This window comes from Pongo abelii, chromosome 2 (genome assembly GCF_028885655.2).
Source record: "Pongo abelii isolate AG06213 chromosome 2, NHGRI_mPonAbe1-v2.0_pri, whole genome shotgun sequence".
Taxonomy (NCBI): Eukaryota; Metazoa; Chordata; class Mammalia; order Primates; family Hominidae; genus Pongo; species Pongo abelii.
In genome coordinates this window covers 185,724,031-185,745,373 of record NC_085928.1, presented here as the reverse complement: position 1 = coordinate 185,745,373, position 21,343 = coordinate 185,724,031, and the positions used below count along the sequence as shown (strand labels likewise).

Here is a 21,343-nt window from a genome sequence, read left to right as displayed (position 1 = left end):
CACACATACACATATATAAAATATGTATACACAAATATATACATATGTATATTATATATACACACATACATACATTAAATATGTCATATAAATACACATATTATATATGTATATATTAAACAGAAAACTATGTATTTGTATGTTGTGTCTCATAGAATTATCAGTTAAATAAAAATTGTTTAAATATGCCATAATCTTTTTCTAAAATGTGTAGAGATTCAGGAGGTATATGTGCAGGTTGGTTACATGGACATATTATGTAATGGTGAAGTTTGGGCTTCTAGTGTACCCATCACCCAAATAGTGAACAGTGTACCCAACATGTAACTTTTCAACTCTCCCTCTTTTGCAGTCTCCAGTGTCTATTTCTCTCTGTATGTCCATGTGTATCTATTATTATCTCCAACTTATATGTGAGCACATGTGGTATTTGATTTTCTGTTTCAGAGTTATTTCACTTAGGATAATGGCCTCCAGCTCTATCCATGCTGCTGTGAAAGACATGATTTCATTCCTTCTGATGACTGCTTAGTATTCTATAGAGTACATATACCACATTTTTTAATCCAATCACATGTTGATAGACACTCAGGTTGATTCTATGACTTCACCATTGTGACTAGTCCTGTGATACACATATGAATCCAAGTATCTTTTTGATATAAGAAAATTGTTTTCCTTTGGGTAGATACCCAGAAATTAGCTTTCTGGGTTGAAAGGTAATTCTATTTTTAGTTGTTTGAGGACTCTCATACTGTTTTCCAAGTATATATAAAGGCTATACTAATTTACATTCCTACCAACAGTGTATAAGCATTACTTTTTCTCTGCTTTCTCTCCATCTGTTATTTTTTCACTTTTTAATAATAATCATTCTGACTGGTGTAAGATGGTTTCTCATTGTGGTTTTAATAACGTGGTTTTATGATGATTGATGGGTACCATAATCTTTTAAAATTCATGTTTTCTTCATTTATCTTCTACTATATAAGGAACTTCAAAAACAAAACCATACTGTACTCACAGTATCCTCTGAGTCTGTATCTAATCCCCCTTCCATATAATTGTTAAAATGTTTTCAGAAAGCACTCCATGTGACTCTCCAACCAAACAAGCCTAATTCCTCAGTTGTTTCAACATCGATCTAAATCCCACTTTCCCCTAAATATTAAACTTATTGAACTCCAACATAAAATGTAGTTTCCAGGATTAAACACATTAATCTAGGTGGGATCTTCATAGGAAAAAATAGCATGGGTCTATACCCTGTTCTGGTCAAGAAAGTGTATTTCTTTCAGTGCAACCTATAATTCCATTTGCTTTTCCACTGGCCATATCACATTTGACTCATATTGAAATTAATGTAAGAAACTTCTTACTCATTTTCTCTGTGCTACTGCTAAGCCAAGTTTCCATTATTTTATATTTCTGCAGTTTAATTTTTCTTTGGGGGAGGGGGAAGTTCCTCAAATGAGTAACTGCTTTATAATTTATTTTACAATACTGTTATGTTCATAGAAGGTATGTATTCTGAAAGTTAAACATAAACATTTAATTTAGGGCAGAAAGTATAATTTTTGAGACATGCATCCTACCTATAAAAACCTGGTGGCACCTGCTTTACCAGAAAGCTTTTCTCCATGTCTTGGAGAATGTCATTCAGCATCCGGATGCGGATGGGTGCTCTCTCCTTGGGATCATTAGCAGGTCGCATCTCATCAGACTGAAAAAGTTCAGCACTCTCCCGCAGGCGTGACGCCATGGCTAACAGTTGATGAATGTTAGGTTGATCACCTGGTGAAGATAAATGAGCCCATCTCAGAAGAGACATTCTCAAGGGAGCAAAATAAGCATTTTCCAATCAGGACTCTAAGCTATAAACCAGACAGATCACTGAAGAAGGAAGAGGAAATTGTCATTGACAGTTCTCTCTCTCTCTTTTTTTTTTTTTTCCTTTTTTTGTCACTTGACAAAAGCAAGGGTATATGTATTTGAATCTTACCTGTCCAAGGAAAAAGATTCAGCATCAAGTAAACTTTGAACTTTGAGAATATATTTATTTTGCCCAAAGCATTCTGTCTAAACTTGTTTTTATATTCTACTAAATTAAGTTTATCACTGCTCCTAATAATAACAACAGTAAATAGGTACAGTACCGATTGCTGAAGGATTGCTATATTCCAGGCACTATGTCTTTAATATTGACCAAAACTTGCTTGTCACACACATTTCATAAAAGCTGAGAACGAAGTAAGGTCAGAAAATTGTCATAGGTTATCAAGCAAGTAAATAACAGGACAGAATTAGAAGTTTGATCTTTCTGACTCAAAAATTTATGTTCACCAGAGAGTAAACTGTATTTCAGGGAAGAAAATAAAAATTGAGTTGTGATCTTTTCTCTTGAGAACCTGAGATATGTTACTATATGTTGTCATGTGTCTACTGGGTTCTTTTTTTCTTTACTAGAAATGTCCTGTAATGTGAAGTTGAAATATATCTTTGACCTAAAAATACACTGAAAACTATTTTATGTAGTGTTTGCATTGTTTTGTTTTACTTTGGAGGTTTGTGTTTGTTTTTGTTTCTTTTCCAATTGTTAGTGTAACTGACTAAAAGTCATTCTGAAAGGAATGGTGGTAGCAAAGGCTCCACAGGACGTACCTTTGACTAAAAGAAAGGCAACACTAGTATAGTTGTCCACTGAACAGTAGAGCCAGTCCACTTGAATTTAAATCCCTGCGCTACCACTTAGTATCTATGTGATATTGGTAAAGTTAATGAGCCTCCGTGCCCTCATCTACAAAATGAAGTAATAATAGTACCTGCTTCATAGATGTATTATGAGGATTAAATGATTAATACTTGTTCAGTATTTCCCCACAGGTAAGCAGTTCTCAGCTGATGTGATTCAAGACCTTCTTTAAAAATCATTCTCTTATCATGTCATGAGAGGGGCATTCCCTCGCATCTTCTTCTAGATATCTCACCATTAGAATCAGCCTTTAAGTGAGACAACAATTACTGGTATCATTCTCAGGAGACTAGGTACAACTGGCTTCAACAAGGCTGGCACATCACTACAGAGGATCACTTCAAGTCAAGGTAATGAAGGAAAGTAGAGCTGGATGACCTAAATTAGCAGTTTTGAGAGGATGATATTGAGACAGACAGGTGGTGTGAAGAATGGAGGCCTCCTGAGGCCTTCACTATGAGAAGTCCTGGGCAAAAGGGAAACATCACAAAAGGACTCTGTCTAAGTAAAGTCCAAGGGTTACCAGTTCCCGTAATACTTGGTCCTTATGAAAATGCAGATTCCCAGAACTATTGATTCTTTCTAGGGGCAGAGCCAAGAATCTTCATTTCAATATGCTACTCAGATTATTCTATACATATTTAAGAAAAATTACAGAGAGGTGATATGCTAAGAAAAGGAAAACTAGGTTAGATGTACAGCTGATACATTAAATATGTTTGTCATAGAATTGCCAACCTCTAAAACAATGATAATTTTTTATTCTCACCTTCATTTGATGGAGACTGTTTTACATGTCAGTGTCTTTGGTGCCCAGCGCGGTGTTGAAATTCAATAATTGTTTACTAAATAAGCAAAGTAGGTTCAATAGAGTATGTTTAGAAAAAAAAATCTGATAACAAATAAAAGTATGTAACGAGATAAGCAGTTTTATAAGGGCTACAAAGAGATTCACAGGTAGGATTACATGAAATGTTCTTAGAGAACATAGTCATTTTTGTTAATTTTCAGTATCCCACAATCTAGTTAAAAATTGTGGTAGAAGGAGAAATAATGCTTGAGGCTAATATGTAGCTCTCTGCTCACTGAAATTAACAATAAGAATAAAATCAATTGTAGGAGTTCACAGGTTTTGGCATTTGATGTTTCCAAAGTGCATTTCACATTCATTAATTATCTTGTTTGATTTCACAACAAAATGAGGTTGCAAGAATGGGTATTTTAAGTCATTTAGAAAATCTAGCTCCTGAATAATTTACTCAATGCCATTTTATGAAAATAGTTTGTCCTACATTTTGATGGCTCAGCAAAGTTAATGTATAGATAACTTCAAGGGAATATCTCTGCACAAGGAAAGAATAAGATGGATACAGCACATTTAGATTACGCTGGAAAGACTGAACAACAGAAAAAACAAGTTTGACATCCTTGAGAGTCTTCCATTTAAGAAAGAAAAATCTGTTCTGATCTAAAGTACATTACAGAATTGAACACATTACTACCGAATCAAGTGAGACAAATTGTACCATTCTACCTTATTTAGCTTTAAATGAATTTATCTTTGATGGTAGTACAGATGTAGAGAACTGACAGCTTTAGGAACTGGCTAGCTCCAGAAAGGACCCTGATAGTGGAAGCTAGCCACTCACAACATACCGTATGCATTACTTCAAGTGTATGAGGTTACAAATTGAAAAGTAGCTCTATTTTCAATGTTTACGCAATCATTTTGATATATAAATGATGCTCCAAAGATTTCTAGTAGCCATTTCTCTGCCAATTAGAGCTTGCTTATTCTTTTAAATAAGACCAAAAAGAAACCTTACCTTTCCTACTTTAGCTTTTGTGACCCCAAATGATTGATCTTTTATGCTTCTTAGGATCCCTACTAGAATATCAGTTCTGTGAAAGAAAAGGTTTATGTCTTTTATTCACTGCCATTTCCCTAGCACCTAAAAGTGCCAGTTGTACCATTTAATCAATGAATAATTGACTTATATACTTTTTTCATAGCAGCTGCAATATTTTGATACTTATCTGCCCTGTCTCTCTACTCTTTCTGACTGGAAAGAACCCTATGTAATCAGAAAATACATTTTATTTCTCTTTGTATTCCCAGATCGTAGCACAATATCTGTTTTATGGTAGTCATTTATTAATAAATTTGTTGAGTGAATGTTGAATTATGTCTTTTTTGAAATGTATTATTATATTAAACAACGTCTACAAAATCATTCAGGGAGATGTTTGGTGCATAATGAGCATCAACAAATGCTATTTCCTTCACTTTCTTACTAAAAATCCATTATGGTCGCAAAATAAAACAAAAATATTTAAAAGAAAAGAGGCTATTGTAGGGTAATGATGAGTTAAATTAAACTAAATTGAAATAAAATATGCCCTACAAAAACCCCATAAAAACTTAAGATTATATAAAACTTTACTTAAGGCACGGTGAATTTCAGAGAAAAGAGGACAAACTGAGGCTGTTCACACTTCAGGTTTAAAAAATAATAAGTACGTTTGAAAAAGAAAATTAACTGGAAATTAGATATTTCTCTCAGAGAGGGTTAATACAACTATTTTTTAAATTATATGCACGGAGTTTACAGACCAAAGACTTGATATCAAAAGATAGATGACAGTATGGTTTACTTAATTACTATCAGTGTGGTCATGAATAAATTACTTAATACTACAGTCCTTCAGGTTCCTTGGAGAAAATAATCATGTAAGTTTCTAAGTGCATAAATCACTATTTATGCAAGTTTGTATTATTAGAGCACACAAACTAAACACAAGTTACTACAAACCCATTTTTTAAAGGCATGGAAAAAATACTGTAACAGCTTTACTGATTTTTTTTTCCTCAGAGATGTTACTCTTTATCACTTCTTCAACCTGTGCCCCCCCCAACCCAATGTATCATATTCCGTATTCCTCCTCATATATACTTTAATAAGGATTTCTAATTTCATTTTGCTATGCTTGCAAATTGGGTGCCATTTTTCCCCATGGGCTGCTATCTGAAACTTCTGAAGAACAAGGAAAGAATTAATATAAAGGATAAAGGAATTAAACAGTGAACTTTAAAAAGGATTCTTTTAGATCATTGCTCCTGGTGAAACGCTAACCATTAATAAATTTTTATAGAATGGTAGAACATACTGATTTATTATAAATATTAAAAATCAAGCTTAATATAATACAATATAGTTGACTGTCTACTGAAACTATCTTGATATTATTTGAGACAACTGAAATGAACTTACAAATTTCAAACAAAAACAGTTTGCATTTGTTCTTTTTCCCTTCATCTCAAAGTAAAATGCATGTGTTCAGTAGGTATTTACTGAGTCCTATTTTATCTGTTATTCTAAAAGTATTGAGAAAGAAGCAAAGACATATAAGATTAAATTTTTAATCTTAATAAATTCCTGATCTAGTTAGAAATGTACATATACATCTAAACATACAATAATTGTCACATGAAATAAATGCTCATGAGGATGACTGAAGAGTTCATTGTGTATAAGAATGATCTGACAAGTGTCCAGGGAAGAAGGAAACCTTGAGAGATAGATCATGAAACTGCCTAAAAATCCAGGGCATCTTAAATGAGCTCTTGAAAGTTCTGGGATGTTTTCTACATTAAAGCAATTGAGGGATAGTGTTCCATTTTTAAACAATATTAATGTCTTTCCATCCTCATCCCTTAGTCCTCATTATTGTAGAGGATAAATCTACCTCCAGTCTAAATCCTCCCATTTTTCTGGCTTGTTATGGAAAGAATGGAGCTGGATATTGTAAGAAGTATTAATATTAATTAAAGAGGAAGAAAGAAGGAAGGAGGGAGGGGTGGAGGCAGGGAGAGAAGAAGAGAGAGAGAAATGTTAGTCAATAGATATCAAAATAGATATCAAAATAGATATTGAGACCTAGACAAGCCAATTCAGGAAAGACTCTAAGATGTTCTGGGGAAAACAAATGCCTTTTGCTCAGGGAATCTTCTGCCTTCTAGCCAACCATCATCCTGCAGCATCCTGCCCTCAAGACAGTTCATGAGGCAGTGTGGTGTAGCAGAGAGGTTGAGAGGATTTGGAATCTGATAGACCTAGATTCAAGCCCCAATTCTCCCACTAATTATACATCTGATTAAGACACAAACTCCTCTGAGGCTCAGTGTCTTAATCTCTAAATTGGACTTAATCCGCAGCTCAGCTCATTGAGCTAGAAGTAAGTTAAAATATTATAACAAATGTAAGGAACTTAACACAATATATGGAGCTTTGTGGAGTAGCCTCTAAAGTGACAAACTTCTTCCCAGAAATCTTATTCCTTCTGAACACCCTTGATACAGGATCCTAAAACACCTTCCAACAGCAGGTCACAAGCTCAAAGTCATTTTATAATGGCTTATCCATTTAAAGCTTCTAAGACTTCTGTGTAAGGCTGTTAACTACAGTAATGACTGTATCCACTGAATTTATACATGCCGTAACCTGCTGGGACCTGGGATCAGCACAAACTACATTTTACCTGAGGTATTAAATAACTTGATGTATGCTATGGATAAGTTTGTCCTCTCCAAAACTCATGTCGAAAATTAATTGTCAGTGTAATGGCATTGGAAGGTGGAGCCTTTGAGAGGCGATTAGGCCTTGGGCGCTTTGCTCTCATGGGTGGGTTTAATGACTTTAGAAAGTGGCTTTCAGGAGTGGGTTCCCTCTCTTTGTTTTCCCCTCTTCTGCCATGTTGGAAACAGTGTTCCTCTCCTCCAAAGGATATAGCCTTCTTTTTTTATTTTGTTTTATTTTATTTTATTTAATTTTATTTTATTATTATTATACTTTAAGTTTTAGGGTCCATGTGCACAATGTGCAGGTAAGTTACATATGTATACATGTGCCATGCTGGTGTGCTGCACCCATTAACTCGTCATTTAACATTAGGTATATCTCCTAATGCTATCCCTCCCCCCACCCCCCACCCCACAACAGTCCCCAGAGCGTGATGTTCCCCTTCCTGTGTCCATGTATTCTCATTGTTCAATTCCCACCTATGAGTGAGAACATGCGGTGTTTGGTTTTTTGTCCTTGCGATAGTTTACTGAGAATGATGATTTCCAGTTTCATCCATGTCCCTACAAAGGACATGAACTCATCATTTTTTATGGCTGCATACTATTCCATGGTGTATATGTGCCACATTTTCTTAATCCAGTCTATCATTGTTAATGGCAATCATTAAAAAGTCAGGAAACAACAGGTGCTGGAGAGGATGTGGAGAAATAGGAACACTTTTACACTGTTGGTGGGACTGTAAACTAGTTCAACCATTGTGGAAGTCAGTGTGGTGATTCCTCAGGGATCCAGAACTAGAAATACCATTTGACCCAGCCATCCCATTACTGGGTATATACCCAAAGGACTATAAATCATGCTGCTATAAAGACACATGCACACGTATGTTTATTGTGGCACTATTCACAATAGCAAAGGCTTGGAAACAACCCAAATGTCCGACAGTGATAGGATACAGCCTTCTTACAAGCAGAAACTGGGCCCTTACCAGGCACTAAACCTGCCAGCTCCTTGATCTTAGACTTCCAAACCTCCAGAACAGTGAGAAATAAATTTCTGTTCTTTATAAATTACCCAGTTTTGGGTATTCTGTTATAGCAGCACAAAATGAACTAAGACAATTAGTTTCAACTTAGCATAAACTCCTGGGTATTAACTTTGTTCCCCAACCTCCTGGAAAAATGTAAAACCTTCCCTTCCCTCCTCCTCCTCCCCCCCTCCCCCTTCCCCCTCCCTCCCCTCCCCCTCCCCTCCCTTCCCTTCCTCTCCCTTCCCCTCCCCTCCCCTCCCTTCCCCTTTCTTTCTTGATGGGTCTGGCTCTGTTGCCCAGTCTGGAGTACAGTAGTACAATCAAAGCTCACTGCAGGGATGACCTCCTGAGCTCGAGATCCTTCTACCTCAGCCTTCCAAGTATCTACAGCCAAAGGCTTGCACAACCATGTCCAGCTAATTTTTAAAGTTTTCTTTCAGAGATGGAGTCTTGCTCTTTTGTCCAGGTTCATCTTGAATTCCTAGCCTCAAGTGATCCTCCTGCCTCAGCCTCCTATGGTGGTGGGGTTACAGATATGAGCCACCATGCCCAGTCTATAATTTTCCTATTCTGAAGAGTGATTTTACTGCTTAGCATTATGATCTCTTTGGACTTTCATACTCCAACAGGTTTTAAATTTTGGTTTACTTCAATTTTTCTGTGTTTTTTGTGGCTGTATTTTTAAAGGCGTACTCCATTTTATTTTAAATTAAAAGTGAAATGTACTGGTCATCCTCTAAAACAACATTTTTATATCAAACAAATGTAACCTTTTTCTTTAATAGTATTTCCCAGAACCTATTATCCTATGGATGAGCTTACCATAGTTTTAAAGGTGCTAACAATTGCACAATCATAGCTTAGACTGCACTGATTTATAGTGACAAGAAAAAGTATGATTTATGTTCTGCATAATACAGTGGTTAAAAGAGTAGATTATTTTGGGGGAAAATGTATGTTACCTAATGTCATCTTAAAAATACCTTGTGGTATCACTAAAGAAAAGAAAAGAAATTGCCAATATGATTTCAGCCAGGGGCAACAGTAGTCCTTTTTATCACACATTTTCTATTCTTCATGCTGCTTTTTTTAGTATGAATCACAATGAATCATCTCAGCTGGTGATTTAAAGATGTTAAACAAACAACTCGGGTAGTGAAAAAATGTGAAAGCGATTGCACTATTGATACTCAAATAATCTAACATTGATTTTATAATGCATAGATAAAAAGATATTATTTAAGGGTGAAATATGCCAGAAAACAATGGATAATTATAGCTAAACTGAATAAAACAGAAATCTTATTGCAAAGATACCAAAGTGGTAGGTTTAGAAGGATTATACTGGTTACTTTAAAACAAAGAATAAGCAACATATTTCTGCATTCTAAAGATTATCCAGTAATCCAGGTAGCCAATGCAGATGCAAATCTCGTAAGACTTCCAACTCATTGCATGCAGTGGGTTCCCTAAATTGTCTGTCCATTTGTTGTAGAAATATAACCATGGGCTCTTTTGTGACCTACAGATGTTGTCACTGTGTTACATTTGTGACTGCATGATCTGGCTACAGACTGCTTGGGAAATATGAGCAAAAACATTCCTGAATGAATTAAATTCAGGTGGAGTTTATTCTTATCATTCTCCTGGGGCAGAAAGTTGAAATTGTATATTTAATATCACATGTGAGTCTAATTATGTATTGGCTAAACCAGGAAACTGAAAAAGAAAAAAAAAGGCTTAAGTGAAATTAATTAACATGAAGGCAAGGGTACTTTTTGTTCTGTTACAAGCCAAGATTAGAAGTATTTTTACACAAACAAAGAAACCAACAAACATTTTTATAAGTGTGCCAGTGAGGAAACACTCATAGAATAATGGGTTATGGTGCTATTCTGTCATGGGCACAGGGTTTTATCCTAAAAATACACCTTAGGGAAAAAAAATGTTACAATAGAATAGGACATTACTATGATGGGAGAGCAGGAAAAATAAGTCACTCACAGATTTCAATCAATGTAGTGTCACATATAAAATGTAGGTAACTCAGAAGAAAACTTCAAAGGAATTTGGATGAAGTACTCAGAGTGGAGAAGGAAATGATGATCGCAATGGGAAGCCGTGTGAATAGCAGCAAATTGTGAGACAGAAGATAAACAAAAGGAAAAAAGGAACAATGTGCTTAGGATAATAATTAAGGGACATTAGGTGATAATAAATATGAGTTCAAAGAGAAATGGTGGCAAAGAAAAACTAGTTTTGAAGACATAATCTGACAATGGGGAGACAATCAGCCTTAAAGAGCCAGCTGCCTCAAATAGCTTTTTGAACTAAGTGTGGATTACCAATTCAGTGTAACAACTATTTACATAGCATTTACATTGCATTCGATATTATAGTAATCTAGAGATGATCTAAAGTGTGTTAGAGGATGTGCACAGGTTATATGCAAATACTACACCATTTTATATGAGGAACTTAAACATTCATGGATTTTGGCATTTGAGAGAGTTCCTGGAACCAATTTAATATGGTTATGTAGTCAGAGTCTATATGAAAATGTAATGGGGATTGAGACTAAATGTATTTTTAGGAATTTGCCCCCAATGGATGGCCAACCTCTTATTAAACTTCTCTATTAATTTGAGCAAACAAGGTAAGATACTTCTCATTGAATGCTTTAGAGTTTAAGTCCTTGTCAAATGAAAAAGGTAAGTTTTAGAAATGCCAGCTCAGATCAAACTGCTAGAAATCTAACATGATACAGAATTCCCATAGGAACAAAATCTTTTATTGGAACTGTCTGGATTTTAGTCAGGCTGCCTTGGACTTCTGAGGGAGGGCCCAGGATTGAGGACCCGGTGTACTTCACTATCTACTGGCCAGGCCAGAGCTGGAATTGATGGTAATTAAATCAAAATTGAAGACAGATGGGCTCAGAAATAGACTCATGCAATCTGCACGGTGCTTAACTTAATTTTGCTAGTTGGGAAACTCACTTTCTATTTTTTAGAAAGAAAAAACATATTAGATAGATATCAATCACTTGCAATTGTAAAAAACAAACAAACAACAACAAAAAAAAACCAAGTGACACCTAAAAATTGAAACTACAAATCTAACAGGACACAGAATGCTAGCCTTAGTGCGATCATCACCTTGAAATACTATCCTTTCTTCCAAAATGAAGTGATTGACGCTAATGAATTATCAGAGCTAATTAAAAAAAAAGAAAAAAGACCAAATTCTTATTGTCAGTTATTCAAAGAACAGGAGGAAATGCTGCCAGCAACTATTTTACATTTAGTGAGATAATCAGGAGGTGGCAATAAGACACACAGTTCAAAATTATGTTTCCTGCTGAGTCTGGCTTGCACTAAATAAATGTGTACATAGCTAGATGAAATGAAAATTACTTTTACTTTATTTGGTCATATGGAGTCTTTACGATAATGTTATTTAAGAAATCTGATGAAGAAAAATAGCATATATTAAGCAAGAAACATCAGAATTACACAGACATTAATTGTTTTAAAGTGCTGTTTTAGACATTAAAAAGTGGGTAAGGTGAGAAGCATCAAATTTAGTAAGATTATTATGCGCTTACTCTTTAGTCTGCTCTAAGGTTCAAGGGTAGGGTTGTATTTTATTTGTTTTTGATACCTTCCTCTGCCCCTGCAAACTAGTACCATTGCATTCTAAATGCATTTTTTGGACATACAGTTAGCACCTGTAGATTGAAAATATTTGTGAAAAAAATGATTTCTGTACTACCACATGCAGACTGTTTTTTCTTGTCATTATTCCCTAAGCAATTCAGTATAATAACTATTTCCATAGCATTTACATTGCATTAGGTATTATAAGTAATCTAGAGATGATCTAAAGTGTGTTAGAGGATGTGCACAAGTTACATGCAAATACTACATAATTTTATATGAAGAACTTGAACATTCATGGATTTTGGTATTTGAGACAGTTCCTGGAACCAATTCTCCATGGATACGAAGGGAAAACTGTATTCATTTTTTGTCACAAGTATTAATACATCTGAAGTATATTGGCTATCTTATCCATCACTATTTACACTGTATCTCCATATACCACAAATAAATATTCATTCTCCATTATGTGCTTGGCATTGACCAAATATTAAGAGCAAAGTTCACTCAGTCAAAATGAGCTTTCAAGAACCATCCAATAAATCAACCCAAACAAATTATTCACTGGTAAATTATCCTTCTTTCTGGTGGTTGTGAGAACGGTTGAGAATGGTCTGCTGCTACTGTAAACTAGTGTAATAAATAAACAAGATGGCCAGTTGTCAAGTGGTAAAAATTACACCATTGAAAATGCAATTGGGTTTCAGAGACCTTCATATTTATACTGTTTGTAGTAAGGAGAAACAGTATTTTATAGTTCAGCCTTGAAGGTCACTTTTTTTCTCACTGTAATTGAGAATTTAAGAGTAATCACTGTGAACTATCATAAAAATAGAAAAATATCAACAATTTAAGCTTGAATTCAGCAGTAAAATTATATGTTTCATTTAACATGGTACAAGAATTCTGTTTAGCTAATCAACTTATCTAGCATTCTAGCTAAAGTTAAAACTGCAATATTTATTTAGGTGTTGATAAGTGGTTTCCATTATTCACACATTAGCCCTTTACTGTATTCCATTCTTAGAAGTAAGGTATAACTAAAATAGAACTGATGACTACAATTTAGCAACTATTTGAATAATCTTTGACCATGATTATTTTAAGTCACGAAAAGTAAAATACAAAAATGTATAGTTTAAAGGTGTCAGGTTTTATTAATTTTATCAAACAGTCACACACAGGACATGGTAAAATAATATTTTTGCTTATTTTGTTTGGTTACATTTTGTTTTGCTTTGCTTGTTTTTTCTAATATGGGTACATCTCAAGTCTGGCCTCACCTTTCTGAGTGAAAGTGACAGGGAGACCCAAGGAATTTCACATCCAAAGAAAACTAAGCACATACAACAACCAATAACCAAAGAGAAAGTTCTTCATCTTGGGCAGAAGTCTGATATAACTGTAAGAAACCAAAATACTCCTGGCTCATCCATTTGAGAACCTTGGATTTTAGGGGCAGATTCATCTAGATATAGTGGTGTCTGGCTTGGAGTGAAAATCTCCATTGAATCATTGCAGTTCTGTTTTGTTTTGTTCCTCCTGTGATGACACATGCTTAGGTATAACTATTAAAGAAAGGGTTATTAATTTCCCTGGCCTATTCTGATAATATTTTCTTTCCCTTCTTGCTTTAATTGAAACCTGGTTCTCCCCAATGATATCACTTGCATTTTAGCTCTCGTAGGCAGCTGTGCTTTTTCACCCTGTGCTTTTGTACCACCAACCCTAGAAGAATAATATGAGGTGTTTCTAGATCACCACTCATTATTTGAAGATTTTTATCTCCTGACTCATCATCACTCACTCTTACATAATGTTTAATTCTTTACAATTTCAATATCCACATAGAGATACTCTCTTTTCCTTAGCCTCTTTTCTTCTAGCAACCACGTACCACACTCTCATGGTCATACACTGGGCTAGACACTGTCCTTACCAATGTCTGCACTCTTTCTATGATCTCATTTTCACGAATCCAAGTTGCTGACTACCACCTCCTGCCTTGTCAGCTCATGTGTTGTCAATTCTTCGATCTCACCATGACATAAAGTCATTGGTCCTACCTCCTTTTCACTAGGCTTCACTCCCTTCGTAACCTCACTTTATTCCAACCCCAGTTAAGATACTTTGGTCCATCATAGTGCATCCATTACATACATCCTTTATGTACATCCAGTTTTCTTTATCCTATGCAGTTCATTGTCCTTCTCTCAGAAAAGGTCTAGCCCTGGTTAAACTCAACTCTGCCTGTTCTCTGCCTGTGATGGGGTTCAGGACACCCTATCCCAAAATATGGCACCTTGGCATTTGAGGAAGCAATAGAAGCAAGACAGTGTCTCTGACCTTCTCCTGGCCCTCTCCCCTGAAGCAGGCCATAAAAGAATTGTCTGGGCCAGACATGGTGGCTTATGCCTGTAATCCCAGCACTTTGGGAGGCCAAGGCGGGCAGATCACCTAAGGTCAGGAGTTCAAGAAGAGCCTGGCCAACATGGTGAAACCCCATCTCTTCTAAAAATACAAAAATTAGCCGGGCATGGTGGTGCATGCCTGTAATCCCATTTACTTGGGTGGCTGAGGCAGGAGAATCATTTGAACCCGGGAGGCGGAGGTTGCAGTGAGCCGAGATCGCGTAGCACCACTGCACTCCAGCCTGGGCAACAAGAACAAAACTCCGTCTTAAAAAAAAAAAAAAAAAAAAAAAAGAATTGTCTGACCTTCCTCTGAAGTAAGACATAAAACTTGTATTCCAGAGATACCCTCCCTACACCTGGAGAAAAGAAACATCCTTGTCCTCAAAGAGATAGAGACGCTGAGAATAATCTGAACAGAGATCTTACTGAATTCCCCCCAACTTATTACAATTAGATCATATCTTTTTGTCTTCTAATCATACTTCTGAACTCTTCATCAAACTTAGCATAAAAGTACACACATTTCTCTCTTTCTTTTGGTCTTCATTTCTGAAGGCTCCTGTGTCATGCAAAACTTACATTATATAGGGCCGGTCGCGGTGGCTCATGCCTGTAATCCCAGCACTTTGGGAGGCTGAGGTGGGTGGATCATGAGGTCAGGAGATCCAGACCATCCTGGCTAACACGGTGAAACCCAGTCTGTACTAAAAATACAAAAAATTGGATGGGTGTGGTGGCGGGCGCCTGTAGTCCCAGGTACTCGGGAGGCTGAGGCAGGAGAATGGCGGGAACCCGGGAGGCGGAGCTTCCGGGAGGCGGAGCTTGCAGTGAGCCGAGATCGCGCCACTGCACTCCAGCCTGGGCGACAGAGCGAGACTGCGTCTCAAAAAACAAACAAAACAAACAAAAAAACTTACATTATATAAATTCGTATGCCTTTCTCTTGTGTGAAAGGAAAATAAATCTCGGGACCTTCAAATCATTAAGCCGAAGGGGAAAGTCAAGCTGAGAACTGTGTCAGGCAAACCTGCCTCCCATTCTATTTCTATATAGTATAGCTACAAAGATTGAAAAAAAGCTACATACCTCCCTGACGAGGAAATTCCTTGTGGACAAGGACAGACAGAACTTAGTCATCCCTCTGCTCACATGAGACAAATGCATATCTAATGGCTTCCCTTGTCATACTTTTTCACTAAACCAGATAAGGCATAAGTGACTATTCCTGTAAATTGTGTATTGAGTGAAAGGCTAATCAGAAACTAAAAAGATTGCAACTTTTTGTCTCTTATCTACTTATGACCTGGAAGTCCCCCCCCTCCTTTGAGTGGTCCCACCTTTCTGTAACAAACCAATGTACATATATTACATATACTAATTGATGTCTGAGTCTGTGTCATGGGTGCGTCATTAACGTTGGCAAAATAAACTTTCTAAGTTGACTGAGACCTATCTTAGATATTTTGAGTTCACACTTGTTAATGTGTCTTTGGTGATAGGCGTCTCAACCATCAACCTAGTGATAAGTGAGGAAAGAGCTCTTTTCTCCCCTATATTTGCATCCCCCTCTGAAGGCTGGAAAAAATCCAAAATTATGCTGAATTATCTCATTTATAGTAAGTATCTCTTCTGGGCTCTTAATGCTGCCCCCAAAAAAAACCTTACATTGTCATGGTTTTTTACTTTCTTACCCTCCTAAAAAAAAAACAGCTATTTTATGCTTTTCTAATCTAGAGAAACTTGCCAAGGAATCCCAACACCAAATTTACCCATCTGCTGTGTGTTCTGCCTCCCTTCACATTTTCATGGATGGACTACCGTGTTCTTGCTTTGGTATAAATGCTATGTCCCTCCAAAATTCATATGTTTAAATCTAACCCCTAAAGTGATGGTATTAGGAGGTGGGATCTTTTAGAATTGATTAGTTCATGAGGCCAGAGCCCTAAAAAATTAAATTAGTGCCCTTTTAAAAGAAACACAAGACAGCTCCCTCAACCCTTCTACCATGTGAAGTTAATAGAAAAAAGATGGCCGTCTTTGAACCGGGAAGTGAATCCTCACCAAACAGCGAAACTGGTGGTGCCTTGATCTTGGATATCTCAGCCTCCAGAATTGTAAGAAATAAATTACTGTTGTTGATAAGCCATCCAGTCTATGGTATTTTGTTATAACTACCTGAATGGACTATGACAGTTCCTAACTAATGTGAAGTCCTCAATCCTTGTGCTTCCCCTACTTAAGAAAATCAGTCCAGCAATTCTCCCTTTACTCTCTTGTGTGAGCAAATTTTACCTCTCCACTAGATCACTGTCATCAAAATAAAAACATGCTACACTTCCTTGACTCCATACTTTTTTACCACCTATACCACTGTTACAGGAAAGGGGTCCCGATCCAGACCCCCAAGAGAGGGTTCCTGGATCTTATACAAGAAGAAATTAAGGGCGAGTCCACAGTGCAAATCAAAAGCAAGTTTATTAAGAAAGTAAAGTGGTGAAAGAACAGCCACTCCATAGACAGAGCAGGACATTTCCTAAAGTAAGAGGAGGAACATGTCCGCCCTAAGTACAGTGCTTGTTTATATACAGGATAAAAAAGATCATGGGGAGATGTGCTCTGCTACAAAGGTTTGTGATAAAGGATTAATTTTTCTTATTACTATATTTTGCAAGAATCAATATATTTGTCTTTAAAGCAAAATTAGGAATGCCTTTGTTCTCAAGATATTGTGATATTAGAACACTCCCAAGTCTGGGTCTGTTGAGTAAACATTATCAATCGGTTCCTTTAACCATAAACATCGAGAGACTAGGAATGCCTAATTTTCTGGGAATATGGCCTAGCAAGTCCCAGCCTCATTTTCCTAGCCCTCATTCAAGGTGGAGTCACTCTGGTTCAAATGACTCTGACACCACCACATATCCCCAATTTATCACCTCCCATTTTCTTTCAGATGCCTTCTAATTCGGCTTTTGCTTATACTAATCTATTAAAATGATTTTGTTAAGATCACCAATGAGTTCCACATTGCTAAATCCACTAGTCAATTCTCTGTTCTCCTTTTCTTTACCCATTACCAGCATTTGACACAGTTGATTACTTCCTCTTCTTTGAAATATGTTATCCACTTGGCCTCTGGTTATAAGATTCGCTTGTTTTTCTATTATTTTTTGGCCACTCCTCCTTGGTCTCCTTCTATAATTGTACTTTTATCCCAGTTTCTAAAGGTAAGAGTGCCTGAGAAGTCTTAGACCTTTTCTGTCCTCTACATGTAATCCCCTAGTAATTTCATCTAGGATGAATCTGAAATTTATATTCTCAGGTCAGATCTCTCCTCCATACTCTGGATACAACTGCTGTGTTCTGCTATGACATTTATTTTTGGAATGCAAATTTGCATCAAAGTAATTAATATTATGGCATTTAGTGATTGATGTTAGTTTGAGCATAATGCTATTTTCAGATTTGCTTTTATTTATGTTGATTTTGTTGCACTATGGGAATGTATGTATGTATGTTTCTTAGGAGCAGGGATTTTAATTTTGGTTTATTTATCTAGCTGCTACTTGTTTTTGTTTTGTTTGTTTGTTTTGATAATGGAACTGTGCCAAGCATACCAGAGAGGCTCAACAAATATTTGTTAAATGAATGAAAAAGTGGATTCAGGAGATGTGAAGTCCATGGGGATTACATGAAAAATTTTTGTATACATTTAACTTTCTGTGGAGAGAGAAAGGTAATAATTTTCTTCAGATGTTGAAAGGGTCCTTAATCATCCACACAAACCAGATTAATCATATAATTCTAGCAATGACCCAATAGGTCATTTTTTGAACATCAGTATTAGCCTATGTTACTTAAAATGTTTATATAGTGGTTATAATGTGGAAATATTGTGCCAATTTGTAGATTTGTTATGTCAGACAATTGAAATGTGCCAATGTGCTAACAAGGTTTGAAGGAGGTAAATCTCACACATTGGCCTGACAACCAAATCATCACAAATATGAACCACAAAAGGATCATATATATGAATTTTGAAGAATAAACCCCATTGTTTAAAAAATGGATTTTAGCATGTAAAATGACAGTATTGCTAATACTTTTGGTCTCAGAAAAGCAACCTATCATTTATAATTCTATTATATAATGTTAGCATTTTGCAGTATACTCTTTGGGGCTTCTTTTCATGCATGATAGTTGTTGCTTTTAGATTAACAAGTATTGTGAGGCTGTTAACCTCCTTTTGTTCTCTGAAAGTTTAAAGTTTTATGTGGAATACCAACAGAATTTTCTGAAGTATAAAATATGAAAACTAAAGAAACAGCAAAACAGCTTACAGAATAAATAAAATTAGTGTTTAAAAAATAATTGCAAAAATGATATTTATTATTCACAAAACTATTTAGACCTTTATTTATACCTTCTTTGTTCTTATTTTGCAAAATGCCATATGTTTGGTCACCCAGAGTGACTGCTACAGTAGACACACTGACAACAGTAAGACGAAAGCCTAATGTAGGTAGGAAAGAAGGAAACTATATAGAGACTAACTTAAATATATAAAAAGGAAAGCAATATGAGGCTATTTGTATGGTAACAAATAGCTGTAAGTGGCTCAAACTGTTCACAAGGTCATGGTTTTACAGCCACTATAATAAAATCATAAGAAGTATTGAGGGGGAAAAATGGAGTAATCTCTAATCCAGGCAGTAAGAAACAATCCAGGTAAAGAAAAGAAAAGGGGGCCAGGTGAGGTGGCTCATGCCTGTAATTCCAGCACTTCAGGAGGCCGAGGCAGGCAGACTGCCTGAGCTCAGGAATTCGCGACCAGCCTGGACAACACGGTGAAACCCCATCTCTACTGAAATACAAATATCAGCCAGGCTTGGTGGCGTGTGCCTGTAGTTCCAGCTAGTTGGGAGGCTGAGGCAGGAGAATTACTTGAACCCGGGAGGCGGAGGTTGCAGTGAGCTGAGATCTCACCACTGCACTCCAGCCTGGGCAATAGACAGTGAGATTCCTTCTCAAAAAAAAGAAAAAAAAATTAAATTTTCAGCTATTGGAAATATTTGGCTTTTTAGAATGATCCATTTTCAAAAGATTACTGTTTCAGCTCTACAGTTAAAATATTGACTTTTTTATTGAGAAGTAGTTGTCCACATATGACTCATTAAAGATCTGTTAGGAAGATGTGTGACTCAAAGAGGAGGAAGGTGAAATCTTTAATCACAATACTGCCCTTTGTATTTGGTTAATGAAGACAAATTAGGAGCCTAATTGAAAGATTTGTATGTAGATGAAGGGGAAATGAAGGTAATTATTAGGGTGGGGTCAGAATTCTGCTGAGAGAGATATATTCAAACATGAAGGAATCGAAATAGAGACTCAGAAATAATTGCCTGGTTTCTTCTTTATCATCTTTGATCTAAAGTCTGAGCCAATATCTCAGTCAAATGGAATGGGGCCCATACCACACAGAAATCAACCCCAAAAGAGAAACTTCTGGGCCAGTCTTGTTTAAACTGATTGGCTATTAGAATGTTAAAAAAAAAAAAGCCCAAAAAAAACCTGGATCATTGAACTATATTATTCTACATGAAACCTGTAAATAATAACAGAAACTTAGAATTATAAATCTCTTTGATAAAATAGATGGGCCATCCTTTAACATCTGATATTCTCCTTTATGCTTACACATACGTGCATCTCATTTTTGTTGAATGAAAACTAAAATTCTTCCAGGCCCTTTTCAGGATCACCATCTCCAGGAAGCACTGCATTGCCATAGCTAGTAAGATCATTGATGACTTCATCCATTCCTTGTTGAAAATTAGTTGAACAATTTTTCATTGGTAAAATTACTATAATTCAAAGGAAAATTACCTTTAAGGTTGTTTTGAACTTCTAAAGCTATATCAAGTGCATTAAAGGGCAGAACAGGTTCGTTGGCAATTTGCAAAATCACTTCTCCTGAGAGCTGAAAGAAAAAAGGAAAAAGAAAATACTAGCATTCAGTAATTAGGAGTTTTCATTTGTTTGTTTTTCATTATTTCAGATATTTTTATACATCTAGAGCAGCAAAAACACACAGGAATAATATAGTTTTATAAAATCTCTTTTTCTTTTAAATCTTTATTTAATTTTATCTTTCTATAAAGAAAAAGACCTCAGTATCTTTTTCACGTCTCAGAATAGTATAAAGAAATATATCACTCCTTTTGTGAGCTGAAATATTAAGAAACGGCTTCCCTAATTGAAAGAGTTGTAATATTTAGACATTAAATAATTCCTTACAGTTCATAATATCACATGACCAAACAAACAGTAGAGAGGAACACCTGAAAATCAATGCCTGGTTATTGGACTAAGGAAAACTTCAGACAAAATTAATGATCGATTTATTTTATTTGATAACCTACCGGCCACATTTGGCAGTTTACTTTGAAAGTAAACAGGCTTCCAAGTTAACTTGTCTTGTGATTTACGGTAACATCCTGTCACCGAGTAAAGAATTTTTTCTGAGTTCCCCAAATTACATACTGACGAATACATAACTAATGACATTGAAAAGGATGCTGATTTGTCTTTGAATCGTGAAGTTTGGCTGATTTGTTTCAGAATCAGGAAGTTTTGCCAATTGTCTTGCATGTAGACATTTTAACCTGTATGTTGATATCTGTAGCCAGTGATTATAACCTCTGTATTATACCCTCCAGTAAAAAGAACAACTCTGATATGAGGAGTCTTCCTCCCTTCTTCTAAGCTTCCTTGGGAAAGCCTCCCAACCTGTAACAGACTCTTTGTTGGTGTGTCTTCACGAGTAGATCTTCACATTTGGGTTCCAATAAACCTCCTTCAAAATCTTAGATATGATTTTCCTTCTTGCTTTTATTCTATTC

The 21,343-nt window shown here is 36.0% G+C and overlaps 1 protein-coding gene and 1 non-coding gene across 15 annotated transcripts in view; both read right to left on the bottom strand.

Annotated features, from left to right (window-relative positions):
• The window catches only part of NAALADL2 (N-acetylated alpha-linked acidic dipeptidase like 2), a 1,370,084-nt gene that overhangs the window by 41,104 nt on the left and 1,307,637 nt on the right, over nucleotides 1–21,343 (bottom strand). For all 14 annotated transcript variants that reach the window (XM_063722339.1, XM_063722336.1, XM_063722335.1 and 11 more), the window contains 2 exons: nucleotides 20,328–20,421; nucleotides 1,596–1,794 (listed from right to left, as the gene is read on the bottom strand). In XM_063722339.1, the coding sequence (XP_063578409.1) occupies nucleotides 1,596–1,794; nucleotides 20,328–20,421 (293 nt within the window). The remainder of the gene's footprint in view (nucleotides 1–1,595; nucleotides 1,795–20,327; nucleotides 20,422–21,343) is intronic.
• Nucleotides 18,359–18,464, bottom strand: LOC112132941 (small nucleolar RNA U13). Its single transcript, XR_002914641.3, has one exon. It is a non-coding gene; the product is annotated as a small nucleolar RNA U13 (small nucleolar RNA).